Source organism: Muntiacus reevesi, chromosome 5, assembly GCF_963930625.1.
Source record: "Muntiacus reevesi chromosome 5, mMunRee1.1, whole genome shotgun sequence".
NCBI lineage: Eukaryota > Metazoa > Chordata > Mammalia > Artiodactyla > Cervidae > Muntiacus > Muntiacus reevesi.
The window spans coordinates 2,145,123-2,161,993 of NC_089253.1; the positions used below are offsets into that span (position 1 = coordinate 2,145,123).

The 16,871-nt window shown below is 40.2% G+C and overlaps 1 protein-coding gene across 4 annotated transcripts in view; it reads right to left on the bottom strand.

Annotated features, from left to right (window-relative positions):
* DEUP1 (deuterosome assembly protein 1) overlaps window positions 1-16,871 on the bottom strand; it is a 121,693-nt gene that overhangs the window by 34,269 nt on the left and 70,553 nt on the right. For 3 of the 4 annotated variants that reach the window (XM_065936819.1, XM_065936817.1, XM_065936818.1), the window contains one exon: window positions 555-578. The exons of the other annotated variant lie outside the window; for it this stretch is intronic. In XM_065936819.1, the coding sequence (XP_065792891.1) occupies window positions 555-578 (24 nt within the window). The remainder of the gene's footprint in view (window positions 1-554; window positions 579-16,871) is intronic. 4 annotated transcript variants of the gene reach the window in all.

A 16,871-nucleotide genomic window follows, 5' to 3' on the forward strand; every position in this document is an offset into this window, starting at 1 on the left:
AATTACTGTAAGTTCTGAGTTCTGACTAAATCTAATTTTATAACACCTTCCCTAAGTGAAAGAAAATTTAACAATACAAATATAAGTCTAAGTAAATATGGAATCACAAAAAAGCCTATCATGATAAACTTGATTCTTTGTTAATTACCCAGGAGCAGAATAAAGATAAACCCCTCACTTTTCTCTGTATAGTCAAGCTTTTGCACAAATCCATGGAAAACATCTTTTTCAAGGCAACAAACAAACAAAAAAACACCAAAAAATATCCAAATAAACCAAAAACCTCTTGCTAATTCTGGCCTTAAATATGTCACTGAGACCAGAGTAAAACTCACATGCCAGGTGGTTAGTTCCATTAGTAAATTCTGCAAAGGAAAATGGGGGTTGTCACAGCCTCAGGTGTGCAATAGGTAAAGTAATGAGTGCAAGACTGCTGTTTCTACTACTGGGTGGGTGTGAACTTTCAACCTTTTTTCCGTAAGTGTAAACAATCAGGGAGTTTCACACTTAAGCAGAAAAGTTATCAAAGCTCTAGCAATTCAGAAATGACCTACCTTCATATCAGTAATTCCACTTGTCTAGGAAGGAAAAAATAATTGTTATTTTAATGTTATAGAAATACTACATATTTAGAAGACTTAAAAATAATGATGTAAATATTATGGTTTTTATTGCCTGAGGTAAAATTTCAGCACAAATTATTTAATTATATGTTTACTTATTCATTGCAATTATTTTAGAGAGAATTAACTATCTAATTATGGAATATTAACACACAACAGATATGAATTTTCTTTATGAAATCTTTAAACTAATAAGTGGTAAATAAATGACATAACAGATTATAAAAGCTTAAAAGACACAACAGTCATATGGAACTCTTTTTTATTATTCAGTAGACACTTGAGATTTTTCTCTTAGGACTATGTCAGTTAGCAAAGTTAATTCCAAATCTTCACATATAGAAAATGGAGAGCAGTTATAAAGTCAGCTTCCTCTATGGGAGGAGCATGTTTAAGATGGCATAGCATAGCAGAGTGTGAAGACTCACCTGTTTCAGGGGCAAACTGTAATAACTCCTTACACAGCAACTACCTATGGGAACAACCTGAAGACTAGCAGAGAAGATTCTACATGTCTAAAGATATCAAGAAGGAACCATAACGAGATGAGTGGAAGGGGACGACTAAGAAGGGTATAGTCAGAATCACATCCCTGGATCAGCAACTCTCAAACTGAAAGAATACCACCACTGCAGACGTCCTCCCCAAGCAGCAAGGGACCTGAACCCCACATCAGGCTTCCTAGCTTGCGGGTGTTGTCCTGGGAAGATGAGCCTCTAGGATGCCTGGCTTTGAAAAGTAGCAGGCCTTACCTTTGAGGAAGCCAGAGGGCTACAGGGAACAGAGACTCCGCTCTTAAAGAACACACACAAAATTTCTCATGCTTTGAGTCTCAGCACAGAGGCAGCAGTTTGAAAGGAGCCTGGGTCAGATCAACTTGCTCATCTTGGAGAGCCTCCTGGAGAGGGGCGTGGCAACTAGGACAACCCTGGGGATGGAGGTACTCGTGGCAACCACTCCTGGGAGCTTATTCTACCATATGCACACCAGCACTGACAAGCACCATTTTGGAGACCTCCCTTTAACCTCTTTGTGCCAGAGGTTACCTGCCCACCAGCTGGCTGGCACCAGTCCCAGGACTTCATGGACTGAACATTCAGCTGTTCCAGGATCTGGCCCTACCCACTAGAGGGTTGACACCAACCTTGGACTTCATAGGCCCCATGATCGCCTATGCTGGGATCCAGCCCCACTCACCAGTGGAAAGCAGCCAATACATGAGGTAGTGGCTGGCAGCCACCTTTGCAGGGGGCCAGCCCTGCCAACCAGCATGCCCACAGTAGCTGGCCATGCCACAAGAGGAGGGTTCACACAGCCCACATATGAAGCAGCCCAAGAGTATATAACTCCAGTGAACACAGGGAGTGTTCTGCGGGGCCCCATAGGGTATCTCCAACATAAGGCTACTTCTCCAAAATCAGGAATCATAACCAACCTACCCAGTATGAAGAATAGAAAAGAAAATTGGGCAAAATGAGGTGAGAGAGGTATAAATCCATATGAAGAAGATGTAGGATAAGCAATCTACCCAGTAAAGAGTTAGAGGTAATGATGTTAAAGATGTTCAGTGGACTCAGGAGAAGAATGGATGACAACAATAAGTTTAACAAAGAGAAAACACAAAGAACCAAAAAGAGCTTAATAATACAACAACTGACATAAAAAAATACACTACAAAGAATAAACAGTAGATTATATGATAGAAAAGAACAGACCAGTGAACTGGAAGATAGAGTAGTGGATATTACCCAAGAAGAGTTCATGCTGATCCTTTTCAAACTATTCCAAAAGACTGAAGAGGATGGAATCCTTCTGAACTCATTCTAGGAGACCAGTATCAGATGATGCAAAAACCAGACAAAGACACCACAACAAATAGTCACAGGTCAATATCACTGCTGAACATAGATGCAGAAGTTCTCAACAAAATGTCAGCAAATCAAGTTTAACAATACATTAAAAAGATTATACACTGTGATTAAGTGGGATTTATCCCAGGGGTATATAGATGGTTCAATATCTACAAATAAATCAGTGTGACATACCACATTAAAAAATTGAAGAATAAAAGTTATATGATCATCACAATAGATATAGAGAAAGGTTTTGACAAAATTTAACATCCATTTATGATAAAAGTTCTCCAGAAAGTAGGCATAGAGCAAACATATCTCAACATAATAGAGACCCTATATGACAAACACATAGCCAACATCATATTGACAGTGAAAAGCTGAAAACAGTTTCTCTAAGATTAGGATCAAGAGAAGGATACTCATTCTTGCCACTTATTTAACAGTACTAGAAGTCCTAGCCAAGTAATGAGACAAGAAAAAGAAATAAAGAGATTTCAAATTGGAAAGGAAGAAGTAAAACCATCAATGTTTGCAGATGACATGAAACTATATATAGAAAATCCTCAAGATGCCACCAAAAAGCTATTAAACATAAAAATTAACTCAGTAAAGTTGCAGGATACAAAATTAATATACAGAAATATTGTGCATTCCTATATACTAACAATAAACAAGAAAGAAAAATTAGGAAAACAACCCTATTTACAATCACATTAAAATAATAAAATGCCTAGGAATAAATCTAGCTAAGGAGGTAAAAGACATATACTTGGAAAATTATAAGACACTGATGAAAGAAATTGAAGATATCACAAACAAATGGAAGATATGCTGTACTTATAAATTAGGAGAATTAATATTTTAAAACTGACCTTACTCCACAAGGCAATCTGCACACTCAATGCAATCCTTATCAAAGTATCAATTGTATTTTTCATAGAGCTAGCAGAAATAATTCTAAAATTTGTTCAAAAACACAAAAAACTTTGAATAACCAAAAAATATTGAGAAAGGAGAACAAAGCTGGATGTTTCATGCCTCCCTGAGTTTGGACTGTTCTACAAAGCAAAAGGGGGCGTGGGCAGCAGGGGATGAGATGGTGAGATAGCACCAGCACCCAGTGGGCGTTGAGTGTGAGCAGACTCCAGGGTACAGCGGAGGAGAGAGGATGAGATGGTGAGATAGTCCCACCATCAAGTGGGCGTGAGTGTGAGCAGACTCCAGGGGGCAGCGGGGGAGAGAGGATGAGATGGTGAGATAGTCCCACCACCCAGTGGGCGTGAGTGTGAGCAGACTCCAGGGTACAGTGGGGGACAGAGGATGACATGGTGAGATAGTTCCACCACCCAGTGGGCGGGCGTGAGTGTGAGCAGACTCCAGGTGGCAGTGGGTGACAGAGGATGAGATGGTGAGATAGTCCCACCACCCAGTGGGCGTGAGTGTGAGAGGACTCCAGGGTACAGTGGGGGACAGAGGATGAGATGGTGATAGTCCCACCAGCCAGTGGGCGGGCGTGAGTGTGAGAGGACTCCAGGGGACAGCGGGGGAGAGAGGATGAGATGGTGAGATAGTCCCACCACCCAGTGGGCGTGAGTGTGAACAGACTCCAGGGGACAGCGGGGGAGAGAGGATGAGATGGTGAGATAGTCCCACCACCCAGTGGGCGTGAGTGTGAGCAGACTCCAGAGGATAGCAGGGGAGAGAGGATGAGATGGTGAGATAGTCCCACCACCCAGTGGGCGTGTGTGTGAGCAGATTCCGGGGGACAGCGGGGGAGAGAGGATGAGATGGTGAGATAGCACCACCACCCAGTAGGCGTGAGTGTGGGCACACTCCGGGGGATGGCGGGGGGACTAGGACCCTGGCCTGCTACAGTCTATGAGGTTGCAAAGAGTCAGACACGACAACAAGAACAAAGCTACTGTAATTGAAACAGTATGGCACTGGAGCAAAAACAGTACATTGACCAATGGGACAGACTAGAGCATCCAGAAATAAATCTACACTTATATGGTCAATTAATTTATGACAAAGGAGGCAAGGATATACAATGGGAAAAAGACAGCCTCTTTAGTAAACAGTGTTGGGAAAATGGACAGCTACATGCAGAAGAATCAAACTGAACTACTCTTACACCATGCAAAAAATAAACATGGGATGGATTAAATGTAAGGGCTTCCTTGGTGGTCCAGTGGTTAAAAATGGCAGGTCTGCCTTCCAATGCAGGGGACGTGGATTCAATCCCTGGTCTGGGAAGATTCCCAGACACCCTACATACCTTGGAGCAAGATTCCACATATCTTGGGACAACAAAGCCTGTGGGCCACAATGACTGAGCCTGCGCACCTAGAGTCCATGCTCTGCAACAGAAGAAGTCCACACGGCCCTGCTAAAGAGTATCCCCCACTGCCGCAACTAGAGAAAACCCACGTGCAGCAATGGAGTCCCGGCACGGCCAAAAGTAAATACTAACCCTTAGGAAAGACCTAATGTGAGACCTGAAACCGAAGAACTCCTAGAAGAAAACAGAATATACTTATCAACACTGGTCTTAGTGGTATTTTTTTGGATCTGTCTCCTCAGGTAAGGATAAAAAAGCAAAAATAAACAAATGTGCTTGCATCAAACTAAAAAGCATTTGCACAGGGAAGGAAACTATAAACAAAATAAAAAGGCAGCTTAATGAATGGAACAAGATATTTTCAAATGATACCTCTGATGAGGGCTTAATTTCCAAAATATATAAAGAACTGATACAACTCAACATTAAAAAAATCTCATTAAAAATGAATAGAGGATATGAACAGACATTTTTCCAGTGAAGACATACAGATGACCAAAAGATATGAAAAGATGCTCAACACTAATCAGAGAAAAGTAAATCAAAACCACAATGCAACCATTTTGCACTTGTTAGAAAGGCTATCATAAAAAAGACAATAATTACAAGTATTGGTGAAGATGTGGAGAAAAGCAATGCTTGTGCCCTATTGGTGGGAATATAAGTGATACCGTTTCTATGGAAAAAACTATGCAGTTTCCTCAAAAAATTAAAAATAGAAGTGTCATATGATTTAACAATTTCACATCAGTGTATTTAAAGGAAACAAAAAGACTAACTTGAAAAAATACATATATCCCAATGTTCACTGAAGCATTATTTTCAACAGCCGAGATAGAGAAGCAACCTAAGTGTCCATCAAAAGACAAATGAATAAAAAATGATATGGTGTATATATACAATGGAATATTACTCAGCCACAATAAAAAAAATGAAATTTTGCTATTTGGAACAACATGGATGAATCTAGAGGCTATTAAGCTATGTGAAATTAGTCAGACTGAGAAGGACAAATATATAATCTCACTTACATGTGGAATCTAAAAAACAAAACTAAACAGACTCGAGGATAGAGAGAACGAGAGTTGCTGGAGGGGAGGGTGCTGGGGGCGGGTAAAATAAGAGAAGGGGGTTTAGAGGTACAGACCCCCAGGTAGAGAATAAATAAGCAATCATATGTACTATGTAGCATATGGAATATGGTCAATAAAACTGAAATAATTTTACATGGGACAGATGGTTACTAAACTAGTGTGGTGGTCATTTCATAACACACGCAAATGTTGAATCACTATGAGGTACACCTGAAACCAACATAATGTTTTATGCCAAGTAAATTTCAATTAAAAAAATCACCTTCCTAGGCTTCTCTGGTGGCTCAGTGGTAAGAGTCCACCTGCCAAGGCAGGGGATGTGGGTTTGATCCCTGATCTGGGAAGACCCCACGTGCCACAGGGCCACTGAACCTGAGCGCCACAGCTACCAAGTCTGGGCCCTGGAGCCCGGGAGCCGTGGCTGCCCAGCCCGCGCGCCCTGAGCCCGAGTCCATGCTCTGCCCGAGGCCGGCGCGCTGAGACGTCTGCTCACGACAACTAGAGAAAGAGCCTACACAGCGTGAAGACCCAGCATTGCCAAAATAAGTAAGCAAAGCCACATTAAAATTGTTTAAAAAAAACCTTCCTATACGAAGGATAATCCTCATAAAATATAAATGATTAAGTGTTATTTTAATAAGCATCACATTGAAGGCTATAACCAATGGCATTCCATTATATGACAGCCCATTAAGCAACCTTTAGACATATATATTATGTATGTATATGTGTGTGCTAATGTAAAAGTTCTACAGAGATAATCATATATCAAAAAGTGACTCTGCCTTTATTGAAAATATAATAAAACTGAGTAAAGTAACATGCATGAAAAATAGTAAATAATATAGATATGATGTAATTTATGTGCTAAATTATACTGCACCAAGTAGGAACCCAAATGTTTTTTGAATCAATCAATGTCAGCAACTACTGGGACTGACATCATGTAGGAAGTGAGATAAGACAAAGCTTTGGTTAACTCTAATGATATTAGCAGTGGTTTCCTTGATAACTTATTCATGTCTCTTAGACAACAGGTGAGTCCCATAAATCCACAGGTATTCATTGAGCCTTGTGTGTGTGTGTGTGTGTGTGTGTGTGTGTGTGTGTGTGTGTGTGTGTGCGCTCAGTTATTGAGCCGTGCGTGTGTGTGTGTGTGTGTGTGCTCAGTTGCCCAGCCATGTCTGACTCTTTGTGACCCTGTGGACTGTAGCCTGCTAGGCCCCTCCGTGCCTGGAATTTTCCAGGCAAAAACACTGGTACGGGTTACCATTTCCTACTCCAGGGTATCTTCCCGACCCAGGGATGGAACCCAGGTCTCCTGCATTGCAGGCAGATTCTTTATTGTCTGAGCCACCAGGGAAGCCCTCACTGAGTTTTATACTATATCAAATCTTATATGAAATAAAAACATGAAATGTAACCCCTTTCTCCCACAAGAACTATGACTGAGACAAAACAGACTCATAATAAAAAATAAAAGAAGACAATTCAAAACTGAGTGCTGAATTGTTATAATTACCACTGCTAAAGAAAGTCAAAGAGAACTAACTGGGCCCTAGAGTAACGGGAGATGAATTCAAGGAGGAGATAAAATTTAATATGCTCCCTTAAGGGACTGGTAGGATTTAGTAAAGAAAAAGGTATTTCTTTACTTTGGAAAATGAAAGCACTCAGGCGGAAAACACATAAGGGACTGATTCATTCCTCATTCACTCATCTACTTGTTCATTTACTCATCAAACACAACATTTTTCAGTGCCTTCCATATTCAGGGACTACGCTAAGTGTTGAGGTATAGTGGTCAACCAGGACCATAACCAGTGAACCTCCTGGTAAGGGGGTGGGTAGCTTACAAAAAAACAGGCAATTGTAATACTGTGGTATGACAGATGCTAAGGAAAGGATGGCTTCGAGGAGTGACACTTAACAGGGGTAGATCAGAGAAGATTTTGCATGGTGTAAAATTCATGCAGATAAACTTGAAACATTCACAGGACATGGCCATGTGACGTAGGGAAAGGGGATTTTTTGGTGGAAGGAAAAGCATGTGCCAAGGTCGGGAAGTAAGAAAGAGCGTGAGGAATGAGAATCACATACACAGACAGAATAAGCTGTTCCAGCTGCAGTGGCGGCTTTGTGAGGTCTCCTCAGGGAAACAGGGCAGGTGACCCGGGTTAAGGAAGCCTGGGACGTGAAGGGTTCTGGCTCCCTGTGGGAAATTGCGCACATGTTCCACCAGGAAAGGTCACGTAAGGAAAGCATACCTGGCGTGGAAAATGGGCAACTTGGAAGCCATTCTAAAGAGAGAACCTGAAGCTATTCTGTGATGCATCAGAGAGAAACTGAAGGTCTCTCTATCCTTCGAGGGGAAGCACACAGCCGGAGGAGTAGAGGACCAAGGACGCAGTGCGGGGGCTGAGTAGGGGCAGCGATGGAAGTGTGGGGATCAGTGACGAGAACAGAACCGGCAGGACCACGGGTCTGACAGTCGACACTACGCATCTGGGCCTGTCCAAGCCAGTCACAAGCTGGATGATCTTGGGCAAGTTGCTCTAGAACTGAAAGATCTCATGTCTTTTTCTGTGGGGATAATAGCCCCCCCACACATGGTATAAGGATGTAGGCATTAATGTACGAAAAGTATCTGGCAGACAGCAAGGCATACAGTAAACACGCAATGACCAGCAGCTCTTTGTTGTTACAGAATTCTACCAGTCTCCTTGACTTTCTGTCTCTCGTCTCTGCACATTATATTACCTTGTGTGCTCAGCCACTCAGTCGTGTCCGACTCTCTGCGACCCAATGAACTGTAATCTGCCAGGCTCCTCTGTCCATGGGATTCTCCAGGCAAGAATACTGGAGTGGGTTGCCATTTCCTTCTCCAGGGGATCTTCCTGACCCAGAGATCAAACCCACATCTCTTAGGTCTCCTGCACCGGCAGGTGGGTTCCTCACCACTGCAGCACCTGCATTATATCACCTTATCATGACTCCCTCCCACCACTGGCTGACTGGCTGGCTATTCCTCAGAAGCCTTTTCTGATCCCAATACAGTGTCAGGCAGCTCCCACACAGCCCCTGCACTCCACAACCTCCCATCACTCTAGCATAACCATTCAGTTAACTGTTTATATCACTAACGTATGTTTATAGCCACTAACGTTAATCTCCATGAGTTCAAGGATCTAGTCCGACTCATAATCCTAGAATTCTGCTAGACATATATCAGACATTCAATAAATATTTATAGAGTGAATGAAAACATTCTGTGGTGACTGTGGCATGTGATAAATGCAGAACAAAGAATCTAGAAATAAACCCACATGTGTAGGTCAAATAATCTTTTAAAAGGACACTGAAAACACAGAATGGGGAGTGGGTGGTGTCTTTAACAATTGTTGCTGGGGAACTACATATTCACAAGAAAACATGTAGAACTAGACCTCTATCTTAGACTACTCAAAAACTAACTCAAAATAGATTAAAGGCTTAAATGGAACACCTGAAACTAAAAAACTCCTAGAAGAAAACATGGGGAAATAGCTACTTAGCATTGCCCCACACAATGATTTTTTGGATATAACACCAAAAGCACAGGTAACAAAAGCAAAAACAGACAAGTGGGACTACATCAAACTAAAAAGTTTCTTTCACAGAAAAGGAAACCAATTAACAGAGTTAAGAGGCAATCTATGGAATGGGAGAAAATATTTCTCAACTATATATCTAATAAGGAGTTTCAGCTTCAGCATCAGTCCTTCCAGTGAATATTCAGGTCTGATTTCCTTTAGGATGGACTGGCTGGGTCTCCTTGCAGTCCAAGAAACTCTCAAGTCTTCTCCAACACCACAGTTCAAAAGCATCAATTCTTCTGTGCTCAGCTTTCTTTATAGTCCAGCTCTCACATCCATACGTGACTACTGGAAAAACCACAGCTTTGACTAGACGGACCTTTGTTGGCAAAGTAATGTCTTTGCTTTTTAATATGCTGTCTAGGTTGGTCATAGCTTTTCTTCCAAGGAGCAAGCATCTTTTAATTTCATGGCTGCAGTCACCATCTGCAGTGATTTTGGAGCCCTCCAAAATAAAGTCTGCCACTGTTTCCAAGTTTCCACATTTATTTGCCACGAAGTGATAGGACTGGATGCCATGATCTTAGTTTTCTGAATGTTGAGTTTTAAGACAACTTTTTCACTCTCTCCTCTTTCACTTCCATCAAGAGGCTCTTTAATTTTTCTTCACTTTCTGCCATAAGGGTGGTTTCATCTGCAATCTGAGGTTACTGATATTTCTCCCGGCAATCTTAATTACAGCTTGTGCTTCATCTAGCCCGACATTTCACATGATGTATTCTGCATATAAGTTAAATAAGCAGGGTGTCAATATACAGTCTTGACAAACTCCTTTACCAATTTGGAACCAGTCTGTTGTTCCATGTCCAGTTCTAACTGTTGCTTCCTGACCTGCATACAGGTTTCTCAAAAGCCAGATCAGGTGGTCTGGTATTTCCATCTCTTTCAGAATTTTCCACAGTTTATTGTGATCCACACAGTCAAAGGTTTTGGCATAGACAATAAAGCAGAAGTAGATGTTTTTCTGGAACTCTCTAGCTTTTTTGATGATCCAACAGATGTTGGCACTTTGATCTCTGGTTCCTCTGCCTTTTCTAAATCCAGCTTGAACATCTGGAAGTTCTCAGTTCATGTATTGCTGAAGCCTTGCTTGGAGAATTTTGAGCATTACTTTGCTAGTGTGTGAGATGAGTGCAATTGTGCGGTAGTTTGAACATTCTTTGGCATTGCCTTTCTTTGGGATTGCAATGAAAACAGACCTTTACCAGTCCTGTGGCCACTGCTGAGTATTCCAAATTTGCTGCCATATTGAGTGAAGCACTTTAACAGCATCAACTTTTAGGATTTGAAATAGCTCAACTGGAATTTCATCACAGCCACTAGATTTGTTCATAGTGATGCTTCCTTAGGACCACTTGACTTCTCATTCTAGGATGTTTGGCTCTAGGTTGGTGATCACACCATTGTGGTTATCTGGGTCATGAAGATCTTCTTTGTACAGTTCTTCTGTGTATTGTTGCTACCTCTTCTTAATATCTTCTGCTTCTGTTAGGTCCATACCATTTCTGTCCTTTATTGTGCCCATCTTTGCATGAAATATTCCCTTGGTATCACTAATTTTCTTGAGGAGATCTTTCCCATTCTTTTCCCATTCTTTTGTTTTCCTCTATTTCTTTGCATTGATCACTGAGGAAGGCTTTCTTTTCTCTCCTTGATATTCTTTGGAACTCTGCATTCAAATGGGTATATCTTTCCTTTTCTCCTTTGCTTTTCATTTCTCTTCTTTTTTCAGCTATTTGTAAGGTCTCCTCAGAAAACCATTTTGCTTTTTTGCATTTCTTCTTCTTGGGGATGGTTTTGATCACTGCCTCCTGTACAATGTTATGAATCTCTGTCCATAGTTTTTCAGGCACTCTATAAGATCTAATCCGTTGAGTCTATTTGTCACTTCTACTGTATAATTGTAAGGGATTTGATTCAGGTCATACCCGAATGGTCGAGTGGTTTTCCCCACTTTCTTCTTTTTAACTCTGAATTTGGTTTATGATCTGAGCCACAGTCAGCTCCTGGTCTTGTTTTTGCTGACTGCATAGAGCTTCTCCATCTTTGGCTGCAAAGACTATAATCAATCTGATTTCAGTGTTGACCATCTGGTGATGTCCATGTGTAGAGTCTTCTCTTGTTCTGTTGGAAGAGGGTGTTTGCTATGTCCAGTGCATTCTCTTGGCAAAATCTATTAGCCTTTGCCCTGCTTCATTCTGTACTCCAAGGCCAAATTTGCCTGTTACTCCAGGTGTTTCTTGATTTCCTACTTTTGCATTCCAGTCCCCTATAATGAAAAGGACATCTCTTTTGGGTGTTAGTTCTAGAAGGCCTTGTAGGTCTTAATAGAACCGTTCAAATTCAGCTTCTTCAGCATTACTGGTCAGGGCATAGACTTGGATTACTATGATATTCAATGGTTTGCCTTGGAAACGAACAGAGATCATTCTGTCGTTTTTGAGATTGCATCCAAGTACTGCATTTTGGACTCTTCTGTTGACTAAGCTGCCAACTGCATTTCTTCTAAGGGATTCTTGCACACAGTAGTAGATATAATGGTCAATCTGAGTTAAATTCACCATTCCAGTCCATTTTAGTTCACTGATTCCTAAAATGTTGATGTTCACTCTTGTCATCTCCTGTTTGACCTCTTCCAATTTACCTTGTTCCAGGAAACTAACACTCCAGGTTCCTATGCAATATTGCTCTTTACAGCATCAGACTTTACTTCCATCACCTGTCACATCCACAAGTGGGTGTTGCTTTTGATTTGGCTCCATCCCTTCATTCTTTCTGGAGTTATTTCTCCACTCTTCTCCAGTAACTTACTGGACAACTCCCAAGCTGGGGAGCTCATCTTACAGTGTCATATCTTTTTGCCTTTTCATACTGTTCATGGGCTTCTCAAGGCAAGAATACTGAAGTGGTTTGCCATTCCCTTCTCCAGTGGACCACATTTTGTCAGAACTCTCCACCGTGACCCGTCCATTTCGGTGGCCCTAGATGGCATGGCTCATAGATTCATTGAGTTGGACAAGGCTGTGGTTCATGTGATCAGTTTGATTAGTTTTCTGTGAATGTGGTTTTCAGTCTGTCTGCCCTCTGATGGAGAATGATAAGAGGCTTATGGGACCTTGCTGATGGGAAAGACTGACTGAGGGGGAAATTGGGTCTTGTCCTGATGGGCGGGGCCATGCTCAGTAAATCTGTAATCCAATTTTCTGTTGATGGGTGGGGCTGTGTTCCCTCCCTGTTGTTTGACCTGAGACCAAACTATGGTGGAGGTAATGAAGAAAATGGCAACCTCCTTCAAATGTTCCCTTACACACACTGCCGCACTCAGTAACCCCAACCCTGCAGCAGGCCGGAGACTCCTGGACACTCACAGGCAAGTCTGGGTCAGTCTCTTGGGTTACTGCTCTTTCTCCTGGGTCCTGGTTTGCACAAAGTTTTGCTTGTGCCGTGTGTCCTGTGAAAGTTCTGGCGGCTCTATGGTGGGGTTAATGGTGACCTCCTCCAAGAGGGCTTGTCCCTCACCCAGGTCTGCTGCACCCAGAGCCCCTGTCCCTGCGGCAGGCCACAGACAATCCACACCTCCACAGGACACACTCAAACACTCAGAGGCAGGTCTGGCTCAGTCTCTGTGGGGTCTCCTGGTGTGCACAAGGTTTTGTGTGAGCCTTCCGAGCATCTCTGGTGGTTTGGAGTTTGACTGTATACGTGATTTCACCCCTCCTACCATCTTGCTGGTACTTCTCCTTTGCCCTTGGACATGGGGTATCTTTTTTTGGTGGGATCCAACATTCTCCTGTTGATGGTTGTTCAAAAGTGAGTTGTAATTTTGGAATCTTGCAGGAGAGATGAGCACATGTCCTTTTACTCCACCATCTTGGAGTGGTATCTATCTATCTATCTATCTATCTATATATATATATACACATTCTCCTTTATATTCTTTTCCATTTTGGTTTATCTTCACTGGTTCAATATCAAGATGGTTTCATAGATAAGTTCCTTCTAACCTTTAAAGTCCTGTAATTCCAACATTATTTAAACTATGGCAGACCACTCATAAATACAGAATACTCCCTACTTATATTATAAAGCCAACATAACTGTATAAACAAGCCAGAAAAAAGAGAACTATATAAAAATCTCATTTACACACACAAATCTTAATTTCTAAGTAAAATATTACCACATAGAAGGCAGTAATATATCAAAACTATTAAGAGTATGACTGTTATATGTTGAAGTCCCAGCCATTATTGTTACCTTAGAATGTGATCTTATTTGTAAATAGGATCTTTACAGAGGTAACCAAATAAAGAATGAAGTCATTAAGGTGGACTCTAATGCAATATGACAGGGATTCTATTAAAAGGGGAAATTTGGACACCAGAATAGACATACATAGAGGGAAGATGGTATGAAGAAACAAACAGAAAGATGGCCATGTGAAGACAGGGCATTGCAGCAATGCATTTACAAGCCAAGGACTGGCAAAGATTGTCGGCAAATCACTAGAGGCTATAAAGAGGCGAGGGTGAATTCTCCTCCAAAGATTTCAGGGGGAGCATAGTCCTATTGAGACTTGCCTGGTGACTCAGACGGTAAAGCATCTGCCTACAATGTGGGAAACCCAGGTTCAATCCCTGGGTCAGGAAGATCCTCTGGAGAAGGAAAAGGCAATCCACTCCAGCACTCTTGCCTGGAAAATCCCATGGATAGAGGAGCATGGTAGGCTACAGCCCATGGGGTCGCAAAGAGTTGGACACGACTGAGCTACTTCACTTTCTTTTTCTTTTCATAGTCCTACTGACACCTTGATTTTAGACTTCTAGCTTCCAGACTATACAACAGTAAATTTCTATTGTCTTAAGACACTAAGTCTGTGGCAATTTGTTAATGACACCACTTGAAAATCAATATAATAATCAGAAAGGTTTATTCCAGGAATTTAAAGGTGGATCAATATCAGGAAATCTATCAATCACAGTGTATTTACACATCAAAAAACTAATGGACAAAAACTACATGATGTCACGTTATGTTGAAAGGGTAATTTGATAAAACAAGCAAATCTTAAAAACTCTAAGTAATTCAGGAATAGAAAGACATAATAAAGACCATAAATCAAGAATATTATCCTAAATAGTAAAACTCTGAAACGGTTTCACCTAAAATCAGAAATTAGACAAATTTGCCAATAATCACTATGACTACTTAATATTCTCTTGGAAGTTTCAGCAAGTTCAATATGACAAAAATTACTGACATGAACAGTAGAAGAGATACAACTATTTTTGTTGATACAACTGCATATCTCAAAACACTTAAGAACCTCTAGTTAAAAGCCTACTAGAATTAAAAGATAGTTTGACTTTTTTCCTATATTAACAGTAAGTTTTTGAATATGGAAAAAGGAAAATATTCCACTTATAATAGTGACAAGAATTATAAAATATTTGAGAATAAACTTAAAAAGAAAGGCACAGAAACTATATGAAGAAAATTGTAAGGTCTTAATGAAAAGCATAAAATAAGAGATGAAGAAATAGACAGCCATGCCATATTAATGGATAGGGAAATTTACTATTATAAAAATGCCAGTTCTTTCAAAGATAATATATAAGCTTAACTCAATTCCAAATAGAATCCAACAGGAAATTATCAGGAGAAACTGGATTAACTGAGCTTAACATTTATTATAAAAATCTTTAATTGGATTCCTATTTTATACTACATGCACAAGTGTAATTCAAATTAATTAAAGATTTAGATGAAAAATATAAAAATCTTTGAAGAAATTATACATATTATCCAGAAGTTAGAAGAACCATGTTACACAAGGAAGGAAATTCAGGAGATATAAACAAAAAATTGTACACATTTGATAAATAAAAGTTTAAAACATTTCACATGACAAAAGATATAAAAGTTAGAAACAACAAATTAGAAAAATGCTGTTACAAACTAACATGAAAAAAAGAAAGCCCAAAGAAAATGAGTTTCAGCTTTGCCCAAGAAAAAAGATCAAAGAATATAACTAAGTCATAGTACATTACCAATAAATATGCAAAAATATGCCCTCTGCAAGTCAGGGGAATGCAAATTAAAGGACTATTGAGAAATCACTTTACACCCATCAGGCCAGCAAAAATTTAAAAGAGCAATAACACCTATTGTCAGTAAGGATAAAAAGAAAAGGTTACTCTCATATAGAGATGGTAGAAATATGATTTGACAACAAACATTTTAAAATTAAAACATACATATTGTTTGAATCAGCAATTCCATTCTCAGGAAGCTATTCCAAGATGTATGGACAAGGATGTTTTTCACAGTATTGCGTATCTGTGTAAAAATCTAAACATAGAGTTGTTAATTATGAATGAGTTACAGTTAACCCCTGAACAACATGAGTTTGAACTGTGTGGATCTGTACATGTATTTTTTTCATTTTTCCTAAATACGCACTACAGCATCACACGTCTGCAATTGGTTGAATCCTCAGATATGGAAGAAGGCTGGCTGTAAAGTTAGCTGCAGGCCTTTGACTGCATGGAGTCAGTACCCCTAACCCCTGTATTGTTCAAGGATCAATTGTAATTCTGGAAAAAATAGCTGAATAATTTTTGATACATTCACATCATGGGATATTCTTAAGCTACTATATATAATCAGATAAGACCTAAACCTGCTGACTTATAAGGATTTACAAAGGATAAAGAACACAGAGAAATGTACAAAATGCAATCCATTTTTAAAAAAAGTTAAAACCCCTGAATAGGTATATGACTACACACACACATATACACACACACACGAAAAACATAAAACGATGCATAGCGAAGAGTTAATGTGTTATCTAATGGATCGGTTATCAGGTGGCTGGAGAAATGGAGGGAAGGGGAGAAACAAGAGAAAAAGTGACAACTCTAAAATCACTGATATAGGAGTTGTGCTTCAATTCACTAAAATTTACATGCATTTTACATGAGTATATATGTTTTTTCTGAGAAATTAAGAAAAATTAAAAGATGTTTCTCTACTGACTTGTAGAGATATCCATGATATATAGTCAAAAGACAGTTTAGAATAATGTATATATTGTTGTTATTGTAATCATCTAATTACTTAGTCATGTGTTACTGTCATCATCTAACATTACTGTCATCATCTAATCACTTGGTCTATCTCTTTTGTGACCCCATGGACTGTAGCCTGCGAGGCTCCCCTATCCATGGGATTCTCCAGGCAAGAATACCCTCCTCCAGGGGATCTTCCCAACCTAGAAATCAGACCTGAGTCTTTTACATCTCCTGCACTGGCAGGCG